At 44.8% G+C, this 13,207-nt stretch overlaps 1 protein-coding gene and 1 long non-coding RNA gene across 2 annotated transcripts; one reads left to right on the forward strand and one right to left on the reverse strand.

Annotated features, from left to right (window-relative positions):
• Positions 1–260: 260 nt before the first annotated feature.
• On the reverse strand, positions 261–12,436 carry LOC135399503 (uncharacterized). Its single transcript, XR_010424310.1, has 4 exons — positions 12,210–12,436; positions 9,369–9,453; positions 9,258–9,295; positions 261–688 (listed from the first exon to the last, which is right to left on the reverse strand). It is a non-coding gene; the product is annotated as an uncharacterized LOC135399503 (long non-coding RNA).
• Positions 8,557–10,868, forward strand: LOC135399502 (uncharacterized). Its single transcript, XM_064631257.1, has 3 exons — positions 8,557–8,611; positions 10,162–10,388; positions 10,468–10,868. The coding sequence occupies exons 2-3, from the start codon at positions 10,332–10,334 to the stop codon at positions 10,849–10,851; spliced, it is 441 nt and encodes a 146-aa protein (XP_064487327.1). The 5' UTR covers positions 8,557–8,611; positions 10,162–10,331; the 3' UTR covers positions 10,852–10,868.
• Positions 12,437–13,207: the final 771 nt, after the last annotated feature.

The following is a 13,207-nucleotide window of genomic DNA, read 5'->3' on the forward strand; positions in this document are numbered from 1 at the left end:
TGCAAACCATAGGGTTCTGGGTTCTGGCCAAAACCACATATGCAGTAGGAACTTTCGTGCAATTGGAAAATACCAGCCCAGTTGAAAGATATTCGTATAGTTTACTTCCATAATTCAGTTGTTCATGTTCTTAGGCACCTTGAGGCTTGTGTTAACACAAGCCTCAAGGTGACGCACGTAATTGTGTGCGCATGTTGTGTGTTTCAGCCACAGAGCAGTTACTTTGTATCGTGTAGGTTCATGCATAACCAGGGGCATAATGCTGAGGACATGTTCGAAGATTTAATCAGCTTATTCGACGCACAAGGCATAAACATCAAGGAAGGTATGGCGGTCCTACGACAATGCTGCTTCCATGAGTGGAATGTACAAAGGTCTTCAAGCACGAGTTGGCACGTTGGTTCCTTGCTCAGCGCGCTGCCTGAATCCGTTGGCAAAATTAGCTGGCGAGTGCCCCGCTAATGTTGCCTTTTTTAGGTTTTCTCGAGCAAGTATACGAGTTAGACACAAAGTGATTACTAACATCACCGCAACGATGTCCGGCGATTGCTCAGCAAAGCAGCCTGTTCCGGCACCGAAGACTGCCAGCAGCACACTGTGGTCCTGTATAGAGCGGTCGCTGTCAGAGCCGTCAGGGGATGCTGTCTTGGCTTGCATGATTGGCTTGCATGATTGCAGGTCCAGGGACCTAGTAGGAAACCGAGCAGTCTGTCAACAATTGCATCACCTCGCGCCATCTGTCGAGGGCGCATGTAATACGCGCGCTTCGGCTCGCTAACCCGGCGAAAACAAAAATCGCAGTGGAAAATGACCACTCTCTACGTCGAGAATGTCGAACCCCTTGAACATGAGTGCGCTAGAATTCCGCATTCGAGAACTATCGGCTCACACAGAACTTCGATTCGTGCGATAGCGTGCTGGAAAGTGTGTGCTTCGCTGCAGAAGATTCCTCGTCCAGAGATTTACCGGGGTCACCTTCGTCCTCACCGGTAGCTGACCGTGCCGTGAACACGGACTGGTTTATGAAATTCGCATGTATCAGAAAGAAGCGCTTATGTAAGCCGAAACAAGCGCCGTTTTTTTTTTTCGTCGAGCAGGTGTTCATGTGGGACATGCAAACCGATGGATACTACGGACCAGTGTTTTTGCTGCCGAGAGGTAGAGAATCCGTGTGAAAAGCAGCCAGACAACTGCATCACAACTAATGAATATTTCAAAATACTGTGCCTTGACACCGAAGTCCTGCAACTGTCTTTTACACACATCCGAGAAACCGAAGAGCATGGCAACATAAGCGGCAGCGCCGTGTTTTCTTTGCGCGCTACTTGAACGGCAAACTGGGCGGAAAACCCTTATTTCTTCAGGAAATTCCGTTATATCATCTGTCGGCTATTCACAAGAAGGATATGGAGTGCTCTGAGAAAGTACAATGGAAAGTATTCTTCCTCCCTGCGTCGTGCATGCTACTAGGGATGCTTTCCGAATCGGTGTGCAGACTTGTAGAAATGGATTATTGATGTCAGCAAATATTCAGCAAATTTTCATTTCTTGCTTTCTGCATGTTTTTCTCATTGCTTTTTCGTTGCAGTCACAGCATACTATAATTATTAGTTTGTTCCTGGAGGATAAAGTAACCTGGGGGCATATCTGAATTTGCAGATTATACTCATGTCTTGTATATATGTGGAGTAGTTAAGATATTTTTCATGAGTGTCGTTCAGCTGAACTGTGTTCTTAACGTTTTAATATACTTCCTATTGAGGAGGTTTCCAAATGCCAATTAATGTTTGAACCGAGATTGGTATTTAACACCTAATTAACTCTGTTTTGCTAAAAGGAGTACTTGTAACTGATTCATGATCATGTCACCAACTAATATTTGTAAAGAAGGACTTGAGGACGGACTTCAAGTATTAGCAACCCTTGATCTGGGTTCAAAGTTAACCATGCAGCATTGGTGTGGGCAATAGTACTCAAAATGGTTAAATAATTTATTGCGTAAGTACTTTTGACAGCCCTGCAAATTGAAACCGGCTTCAGTGTACACGACAAACGCATCGTAATACAATTGAAATATAACATAAGAGCAGAAGAAATATTTTCTCACAACTCAAACTATATTTATCTTTTTTATTGTCCAGGGATTTAAGAGACAGAGTAGGACTTTCCGCCCTCTGATATTTTGACGTACTTGATAGAGTTCCAAAACCTGCAACAAAATAAACAAGAGAAGTATAAACAGTTTTGTCTTTCCCTTTTGAATTTAACAAGCAAGTTATATTTTACCATTCGTGCACTTTTGTATTCTCTGTTGATGAAAAGAGTACAGGAACAATAATGCTGCAGATAGATACAACAATGACCTCTCATCTTGATGAAGATGAGAACTTTTCTTCACGTGTGCTAAGTGAGACAAAAGAACAACAACAACTTTATTTCAGGATAATGGCTGGGGAGTGTCATCGCCGGGGGCGATACTCTACCCAATTGCTGGAGGTGAAGCAGGGAATGAAGGAACGGGTCCCGTTACAATGAGGATCGAAGTCCTGTGGCGTCCAAAAAGGCGAAGAGAGCCTTGAGGACAGTGCGTTGGGGAGCTGGATGCGGCCAGGGGCCAAGCAATTTCGTGAGGGAGAGGGGACGGGAGTCGAGCTCGTTGAGGGAGGCGGAGAGTACGGAGCGGGAAGGGTGGTAGTGTGGGCAATGAAGAAGAATGTGCTCGAGATCTTCAACAGCACCGCAACGGCTGCAGTGGGGAGAGTTAACTTGTCGCAAGCGGTCGAGACAAAAGAAATGTACAATGAAGGTTGTGCAAAAACAGCAAATCAACGTCGACTACAATTTTAGATATTTGGTCAAAGTCCAAATATACACCTGGACAGCGACCTGAAAATGCTGCGGCCTGAAGGCATGAAGAATTCGATCACTACCGCATGGTCGAGGAAGATGTAACTGGAATGAGGGGCTATACTGCAATAAGAAAGCTCAATCAGCTACCCAATGTTTGGCTGACGCCACCAGGCTACGAAACTGTCCCGGAAGCACGGTCTAGAGGCCCTTCATAGAAGTTCCGGAGAAAGAACTTTAATGCCGTAGAAGTGCAAAGGTGCAGGCGAGCTGATACATTGTAAAACGACGATAAAACCTTTGTGTCTCAGGTTTTATCGTCGTTTTACAAAAAACCTTTCTCCTGGTCCTGGATCAGTTTGGTTTCTCTTGATAAACAGCTAGCCGGTATGTAGAACTGTCGTCCTGGTTCCCTTTGGAGAAATCTGCATCTTCGAGGTATATACATCAGTCTCTGTGCTAAAGCATTTTGTGCAAGACTAGGTCGGCACCCGAGGAGCGTTTCTCTAGACGCTTATTATAGAGAACGGAGTGAAGGAAGTTTTCCCTTATGTAGGGTTGCTCTTAGCGTATATCTCACTATGATGGTAGCAGCTGTTCCTGTGAGCGGTCATTTTCGGTACTGAGGCTCATTAAGAACAGTCATCGGGCAGCCATGACGCACGGCAGACTTCATACCTAAAAATACCTAAATAATAGCTAAAAAAAACAAACAAAGTACTTCAAGAAAAATCTGAATAATCGGTTGCCGTTGTGATATGTACTACTATGCACAGTTCATGAATGGAACATGTTACCTCATTGCATTGCCTCCATGTGAGCACTAGAACAGGCAGCTTTTTAGGTCGCTCTTTCCGTGTTTTTCTATTGTCTTTTTTGGTTTTCTGTTTTTGCAATAGCAAGCATGGCCATAGTGAATCACAAGCAACCAAGGACAGGATGTGACATCTACAATGCGACTGCTAGCTCTAAACTGATATATTTATTAGCAGACTCTGGAATATACACACATATGCTGCTAAGAAAATGACAATTTAACCAATAGAATAACAGACAAGAAAAAGGGTTATATATCTTCCCCTCTCCTCATTTTATTTCACAGGCAGCCCTAGTATCATTCTGAGTGTGTCCGTGCGTTCCCTTTGAGATAACGTATCTCTGACAGAAGCAAATCCAACAGCGGACTGCTTACGGATGCAACTATCTTGGATTTCTCTAACCACTTGTTATTTAACCGCTGCCTTGCGCTGTGTGTTCTGGAAATTTAGGCAGCATCCAGAGTCCCTGCAATGTGTTGCAATGTTTCTCGAGGGCCTGTGTTTCACTATGGCTCTCAGATACAAACTACCCCATTTCAACACACAGATTTGTAAATAGCATCTGTTGATTGCACTGTACATACCCCCCACATAAAGGATCATAGTGGATACTACATATTGTGCGATAATGTCAGGAACACAAAAAAGCTAGATTTGAAACCACTCTTACGTCGTAGTAGTATTTGTGTGAAGCTGCGCAATTCCTGTCCTGCAAAATAATTTAAACCATATGTTTCATCTGCCAGCGTGATGATCCCCTGAAAAGCAATTCACACTTGGCGGGAACTACTGGTTCTGAAACCTACCCTGACATGTGTAGCCATCAAGGAGGAAACCCAAGGGCTGCGGTGGAAAAGACAAACACACACGGGCTATGTTCTCTCTGTGTATCAGCTGCTCTGGCTACTAAGAAGAACATGTTCCAAATTAATATAACATGGCTTGACATGATACGCCGGCGAAAGCTAACCAATAAAATTAGTAGTTAAATGTACAATACGTAAACACTTCCCGTAACATGACAGTTTCCTTCTTGCATTCATGCGCTACCATTCAACCCACACAAACAGTGTACTGAATTTTTTTTTATAGCATTACAGGTTGTTTGACAGAACTTGAACACGATTATATAGCACACGATAAAAGTAGAGTGAACGTAATGTGCAGAAAAAATGGCTGCAAGCAAGCGAGCTGGTGAAGATGATGCATATGTAAAACCCCGAGATCAGGGAACACAAAGGGACATGTTTGTGTCTGTCCCTTCGTGTTCCCTAGTCTTGGGGTTTTACATCATGGATAATGTGCAGGTTTCTATTCACGCTTAATGGCCGTAGCAGTAATGCATGAAGACCACTGCTAAGTTGTGTTGAGAAACACCACTTTATGTTTGCCATGTCTAAATGAAAGGTACCTGACCTGATCCAAATTAACCGTTCTGAGTCTGGAACACACAAAGAGAAAAACGCAACACACGCCACAACATTAACAGATAGCAATGAGCTGTAGCGAGCTCCACCTTGGGACAAAGTCAACAAGTAATTCACCAAAAGTCAATGAGCGCCTGAAATGTAACATCTCCAGTGGCGTAGCCAGACCTCAAAGGTACGGGGGCTCGATACGAAAACTCCCCCCCCCCCCCCGCTGATCCTGTGTCAACAACACACACATACTTGTGCACACTACAAACTGAGGATTAAAAAAAGGGAACGAAAATAATTGATTTAGACGTTCACAGTACGATTACATGTATAGGCTGTCATGACCAACGAAGTGGTGTCACGGGATTGTAAGTATTTTGAAAAGCTCATACTTTGAAAACCATTCAAGAGTGCTTCTTAGATAGACGCCATGAACTGCAAGAACTTTCGCGATAGTCACACTGGTCCCCCCCCCCCCCCCTCCATATATTATGTTCTCGGATTTGCACGATTTGTGTGGGTCGGTCCGTGGCAGGTAGGAGGGCTCGAGCCCCCCCTAGCCCCCCCGTGGCTACGCCACTGAACATCACTGACTGGTAGCAGGACGGTCCACGTTCAATTCCTGGTGCTAGCACTGACTGTCTTTTTCATGAATTATTTGTTGGAAGTTTCGATGTGCTTGAGAACCATTCGTCAACCATTGTATCCTCGTGAGGTGATGAGGGTTTGTCATCCCAAAGAGACTCCCTTTCTGGCATGTGTCCTTATGGATGCTCATCACTGCAGAAAAAAAGAAAGAAAGAAAGGAAACGCATTTAATGACAAGAAATGGATAGTCGCATTTACTGTACAATGATTGTGCACAACAGAAAGAATACTTTTGCACAGAAGGCTGTACTTCTTGATGTCTAACATCAAGTTACAAAATTCCAGAATATATGACATGTTGTAAGGTAGAGAATAAGTAGAGATATTGAGTTGTCGAGTTGAGTTGAGGGGGGAGTTGTACCCCCTTTTTATTTTATTTTATATGATTATATAATTATCTTTATGTGTGTACCACCCCTCGCTCTCTACATTACAACATGTTTTATATATTCTGGGATTTTGTAATTTCATGTTAGACATTAACAAGAGCAGCCTTGTGCATGAAAGTCTCGTCTCATTAAAATTTAGATGCTCTCAACAGTGTTCTTTCTGTTGTGAATCTCTATCGCAGCATACCTGCACATTGCTGTTCTACGTACTGTGACTTTGCAGTAGGAGTATGGACTTTGGGTAAAAAGACTACACAGCACTGCTCAGGTATTTTTGCCTATCAAACAGTATGTATGTATGCAGTATGCACACAGTATTTGTGCACCGGACCCACTAAAAAGGTAGTGAATGTGGCATTGCCCACGGTAATGCACCAAGTTGAACACAATTATTGTAGAATCCAGGTATTTTAGCTTACATGTCAAGCCAGTACCACACCAGTATCCAGTGTGAAGTTGTGACAAATAAATAGTTTCCATTTTTCTTAGCTCTCAGAAAGCAGACAGTGAATTAATAAGAGTAGACAATGTTAACATGAATTCTGGGCTATTCTTCAGTTAAAGTTTCACAGATAGTAAAGGCACCTTCCTCAATGGACGTTGATGACACTGAAAATTCTAAAACGTTATCAGAGGCGACATCAGCTTCGGTGTGTCAAAGGATTGTATGTCCAACAGTAATCCAGCTAACAGTAACAAAAATGTGCAAAAGACAAATTAACTGAACTAATGTAACGTACCTTCTATATCAGGCTGTGAAGCTTGTAACACCCCATCCACAGGAACCAGTGCCCAGACACAAAAGTGCTTGAACTGGGAGATAGCAGCTAATCGGAATGGCGACCTTTGTTTTCCACCCTGAAAGCACAGGTTGTAACTTTGAGGGCAGATTTAAAAGTGGTGTCAAGATGTCTGCATGCGAGTGCACATGAAAAGTTGAACATAGATGAATACTCAAATTATAACATCACATTGTCATACCTGCTGGTGGAGGTGGACTGCAACTAACGTGTCGGCAATTTCTTCATGACCAGATGCAAGCCAGATCATGCTTCATTTCCGCCTTCAGCGTGCACCTGTGATAATTCACAAGTTAGATTATCAATAGTACTATTGTGTTGCTAATCGTGGTTATATCAGAGTAAGCGCAGTAGGACAGCTGCACAATCGATTCATTAAGCTTGCTATTTTTTTATATCTGAACCTCGACTTACCTTTTTTTGCTCTCGTTTTTTGCCTTGATCCTCCGTGGCACGTTCAAAATGTTATGCGTCGGGCACCTCAGATTTCCATCAGACGATTTCGTGCCGAGATTCCAAATTGCCTCTGAAGTCGCGCGTAACCTATGATAACATTCATAGGTGTCGAAACGTTCACGCTTTTCTTCTTTTTACAACTTGTTATGCAAGCCAGTGTTACTCCATACTATTAAAGAAGATAACATTCGTGGACGAAATCCTTGCAGTGGAAATTAGCAGGCACCACTGTCAGCCAAGAGCTTCGCACTGCTTGGTCTTTTGGCAGCTTATAATATGTAACACTTGAATGCTCCGATGAATTGTTCTAACAGCGTAGCACTGTCGCATCTTCGACAACTTCGCCGTGGCATATTCACGAATCATATCGCTCCAGCCCATAAAAGGCAAGGGCGCAATATAAGAGCAAATTGCGAATCGCTAGAGAAAGATTGGAAAAGATGCTTTTCACTCAGGCATTCTGTAAATTTATTTAATGATTCTGGGTATGAGCCTGCTTCACTGCATGACAGGATAATAGAATCATGATGGGATATGGTTGACGCGCCATGTTGCAGGTAGAAATGGGAAGGGGAAAACTTTATAAAACTTGGAGCGCTTTGTTGCTAGTTAGCTACTTTTATTTTTCATTTCTTGGTGACTCACGAGTTTAGTTAACCTATTGATGACTTTTATGCAAAAGTGCTAATTTGTTAGACCCCAGGCTCACATATTTTTTACAAGCTTTAATGGGGGTGCTTTATTATTTCACACAGAAGCAGGCAGTTTTCGTAAACAGTGAAGATTAGCGTATATTATTTTACTGCTAAAGAAAACCATATCTTTGATGTTTTCAATGAAACAGCAAAGGTGCTATTTGTGACAAATTTTCAGGTTAAATTCATGTATATGGGGGCGAGAATGAATAATATATTGGAGTTCCAGTGTAGGGAAGAAAAAATATGGCGTCATAAACTGTGTAAAGGACCCCTCCCCTCTGGGGCGCATTCCTCAGTCGTGCAAGCAACGACAACCTTGGGAACGTCAACCACTAGGGTGGAGCCGAGGACGAGGGCAAATGTGTTGCCTCAAACAATGTGACGTAACTGATGATGTCACGACCAATGAGAGCACAGCTTTGGCGAGAAAATCGGCGAACGCTTCGTTGTTTCAGGTGAAGCTCTGGGTGGTGGTCGTGATGTGACCATGTCCCATGGGCAGATTTTGTGATTATGATGGCTATTTTTGATTAAGAGGTAAAGATTTTGATCGAATGGTGTGTGTGTGGAAATATTTCAAGGAATCGAGAAGGGTGGTTACCTTGTTGTTGCAGTGCCTTGAAAGTGCCTTTTCAAGTTTGTTCGAGTGCATTTGCTCTAGGCCTTGCTCTCCTTTACTGAATCGCCTGTTCGCGAAAGTCTTCTCTGTGCATACTTTCCTGTGTGGCTCTCGACGGGTGCGGACGTACCGGGCGCCGCTCAGAATGACGATGAGAGTGCCGTCACGATCTTAGTCCGGGGACGACAGTAGCGATGGTATACGGTGACGGAGCAATGCTTTCTTAACAATTTAGAAGATATATTTTGCAATTATAATACCTAACAAAGTAACTACGAGGGGCACAGATGCATGACTGACTTGGTACAGGGCAAACGGTACTGCCAATTGGGATTACTTTGGCTCTTGACCTGTGTGGTCGTGGCTAGTTCCAGCTTATAACGCCTGTCGCTGGACTGATCTGATTGAGGGCTGTGGTGTACTGAGGGCAGACTGGAAGGCGTGGTGGACAGTGTGCGGACAGATTCGAAGCCGCTTTATTGCGCTATATTCACACTTTCTTCGTGGTTAGCGCTGTGTTACTGGGACTAGCGGCGGCGGTCAGGAACGAACAAATCCACTTACCGTTTTGACATATTTCGTTAAAACTTAAAACCCAGATGCTGTAAAAAAATATATGTGACATTCAGCGGCCGCGCAGAGCAATAGGGTTTGCCACCCAAGTAGACGAGTTACCTTATCTACTTCTTATCGGTGGGTGATCCTCTTCCCTTGTACACCGAATAGGCCAACGAAGCGTGTTATTGCATAAGTACCAGGTCTGTGGAAGTAGAAAAGCCGGCATTAGCCGCAAATTAAAATTTGAGAGAAGGTATCGTCCCGAGGAAGTAACAATGAATAGCCGTTCTGACCCAACCAGAGGGTCCGGATCTACCTGATGTAAAAGACTGCCCCTTGGATATATTGCGGTTGCGTTCTCAACAACTGCCTCGCCTTTAATGACAAGCCACCAAATAATAATTGGGAATAGATTGGTACGCGACGTGATTCACTCAACATTTGTAAGGCACCATGCTGCAAGTGGAAGAGACTGAGGATAACTTCCGCCTTGGGGTACCCATTGCATTTCGTGCGCGATATTTTCAAGGTACATGCTACTCTTATTCTCGCTTTTTCAACCGAAAATCCCGCGCGATAAATCGTTCCTGTGGAGACATGGTTAACCTTTACGACACTGACGAGGCACTAAAGCATTTCGTACACACGGTTGCCGATAGGAATCTAGTCAGTCGCTTTGATATATTAATCTCTCGCGTCGGATTCGATATATTTTTTCAACGTCTTTCAATCCGGAATGGATTAAAAAACATGTGTCCTACATTTTGTGTCGGCGACGATCTCCATTTCCCATAAACGAAGCACAAACTATTTGTATAAGGCACTCCAAATGAAATTCCCCAACCATTATCAATAAGATAAAGGTATTGTTGTAGTCTTTAATCTCAATATTATCTGCGCGCTGGATCAGCACCACAATGGCAATCGTCATTCGCTAAGAAAGAAGAGGAGTGTGGCTCATTCTTGGAGCGAACGGTGTTTAAGAGAAGCGCATAGAGAAGCCATCGTCACAACGCTCAAGCAGCAGGTTACCGCACGTATTTTTAACCTAAGGTTAAGCGTGACTTCACTAATCGAACCATGCCCTGGCATACCCCCTACCTTCAGAGCTTTACTGGGTTGCTGAAACTACTCCAGGTACGTCATCGCCATTCATGCCTCCACACACAGCCTATATATAACATAACAGTGACCTCCCTTTATCTCTCAAACACAGGTTATGGCGTCACTACTGATCGTTGTCTGCCTTTCAGTCGCTCACTACAACATGGAGTCCAACTATATCACGATGCGTCCACCAGCTCTTCTAATGGCCATGCTGTCCTTCAGTTTCTTCATTACAAGCCTCGCCGTGCTCATGTCCGTGGTGATGGGAAGCACTGACGTTCCCTACACTGTGTTTTACCGCGTGCACGGCGTCCTCGGCACCGTTGCCTTCATAATTGCCGGACTCTCGTACGTTAGCCAGGTGGCCCCACCTCCAGTCAGCATGGGCGTCATGGCTGCGTCGCTTTGTATCATCAACAGCCTTGCGTACTTTGCTGATACCATAATAGCGTATGAACCTCCCATTGAAAATCTGCCGGAAGTACCAGAATGAAAGCTATGTGAATTATATACAGTGTCGGAGAGATTATCTATCGTTGAGTTGTATTGTCATTTTTGGGTTCTGATTGCTGAAGGCCGATTAGTAGTATTGTGACACTTCGGATGATACCAATACAAGTCAGGGTGCATCAGCGGTTACCCGCGCGGTTTCGCGAAATGTGTGTTGAGTTTCAGTGTCGCTCCGTGTTGGAGGTAAAATGCAAGTGAATCATTAATGCATCCACGGTTAGCGTGCCTAAACTCGCACTACCCGCACTAAAGTAAGTTGCCAAAGTTGCATTTTGCCACAACCTTGCTAGCGTACTTGTTAATTGTGGTAGTATTCGCAGTGTTAAGGCGAGAAATGCCTCAAAAATTCAAAATTTTCGCACAACTCATAGTTATTTCACATTTCACCAGGCCACGTGTGGTTTTCGCATAAATAGCTGGCACAATCGGCAGCGAACATAAATTAGGCGGAACAACCCTGTTTCTTCGAAATTCTTTTCGTCCATTTTAACTTTACTCTATCGGGCAACACGCGAGGTGCTTACCGATCATCTCCGAATATACCGAAATCAGGGGCGCGTCTCTAGAGCACTCCGTATATCTTAATTCGCTGTTGCTGGTGCAGCGAGGCTGCCACGCGACCTCTCTTATCACCGCTCCTGCAGAGTCCGTTGCTGGCTATGTCACCACGATGCAGAAAGGAGGTTGTCACAAAAAGCAGAATGGCGCCCTCGTCGTTATAGCAACGTGCACACAGTTTTTGCAGACACCATTGCTGGCCCCGTCACTTTCGCCACGGTGCAGAGAGGAGGTAGTCGCGGAACGACGAAATCTCGGCGACCATTTTGCCGGGGCGTCGTCGTAAACATGGCAGTGTGCCGCCCACTTTTCGGTACTGATTACTCATGTGAATAGGAGAAAACTTGCATGCTTCGGCTGTATCGCTTTGCTGATGGAGCTACGCGTGCTCTGTCTTGAATCTCGAAATACCGGCATTTCGGGACATGCAATAATGCTGCAGTCCCGTGATTTCGTGATCCCGGGATCACGGGCTCCGAACCTTAGTCTGGGTTATCGATATTGAGATAAGCTGTTGTCGCCTTCCTGGTTACTGACTAACAGCATGAACATGCAGTGCAACTTCCCTATTAAACTCACGAATTCGAGCAGCTACAGCTCAAAAGATGAACGACGTGATACATCTAAAACGAATGCAGTCGTTGGAAGCAATGAGTGGACGTACTTAGCAGGCAGGTACAAAATGACCACACGAAAGTCCCTCACACAACTGCAGTACATCGTACACTGCACAAATCGGACAATTAGCTTACACTTAGCAAGATAAATGTGCTTACGACTCACCTGCTGCTTTTCTAGACCGGTCGCACTATCCGACGTTCTCATGTTGTCGGACCTGCAGATTTCTGCTTGGTACCGTCCCGCACGCAAGTTTTCTGCTCTCCCACACTTCAAATGGACTGTCGCATCTGTCCCTGTCGATTTCGGGAGCGGCTGGAGGGACCTTGGTTGCCTTGTCGGCCGACCGACAGCCGGGCGGGCGGGCGAGCTGAAATACTAGGCGACGCCTTCCGCTGTGCGATCGGGTTGCGGAACGTTGTTTCTCGTTAGCGTCGGACTTCTTCGTACAGCCAGGAACGTAACACCGTGTTCCACACAACACGGTCGCGTCATAACTCATAACAGTGGTAAACGAGAGTCGTCGTATTTACCACTGACTTTTGAATTTAGTGTATCACGATGGGAGAGCGAAGCATACGACCTCGGTGAAAATCGCCTAAGCTGCTCTCCCATTCGTGTGCCTGGCTTAGGTAGTCATAGTGTTAGCTGCAGAGGGTGTGCGAATCTTTAAAACTCGTATATTTAAGAAGTAAGCTGTCTTCGGAAGAGAAACTTGGCCAAGTTGACTGTCAAGAGGTAACGAACATTACCGTATCGGTCTCATACATACGTTCCCGGATGCGATAGTTCCTCTAAAGAGATGGCTAGCAAGCACAAGGGGGATTAGATGTGCTGCCGGCCTCCGTAAGCTATACTGCTATTGTCAACGCAATTTAAACTTGCCGAACAAGACGTCATCAATTGGATAAAGTCACCCTATGCAAAGTGCTTGCTGCACGCGCGACTTTAACGGGAATTTGGTTTTCCCATTTCGATGCCGACGAGCCATTCGTTCTCCAGCTTGGCGTTAACCAGCGTACAAGTGGACGCTGTCGCGCTTTTCAGCCGCCTCAGTTGTGCGCTAAATCACTGAACACTACAGTATCTTCACAGCAGACTTCACAGAAGAAACAACGCGCAGACACCACGGAGTATTCTACCCACGCCAGTTCTGTGGGCTC

The sequence above is a fragment of the Ornithodoros turicata genome, chromosome 7 (genome assembly GCF_037126465.1).
Source record: "Ornithodoros turicata isolate Travis chromosome 7, ASM3712646v1, whole genome shotgun sequence".
Lineage (NCBI taxonomy): Eukaryota > Metazoa > Arthropoda > Arachnida > Ixodida > Argasidae > Ornithodoros > Ornithodoros turicata.

Coding starts and splice junctions, on each gene's coding strand:
- LOC135399502 (XM_064631257.1), top strand. CDS start 10,332: ATGCCCTGGCATACCCCCTACCTTCAGAGCTTTACTGGGTTGCTGAAA. Junction 10,389..10,467: donor GGTTGCTGAAACTACTCCAG/GTACGTCATCGC, acceptor TCTCAAACACAG/GTTATGGCGTCACTACTGAT.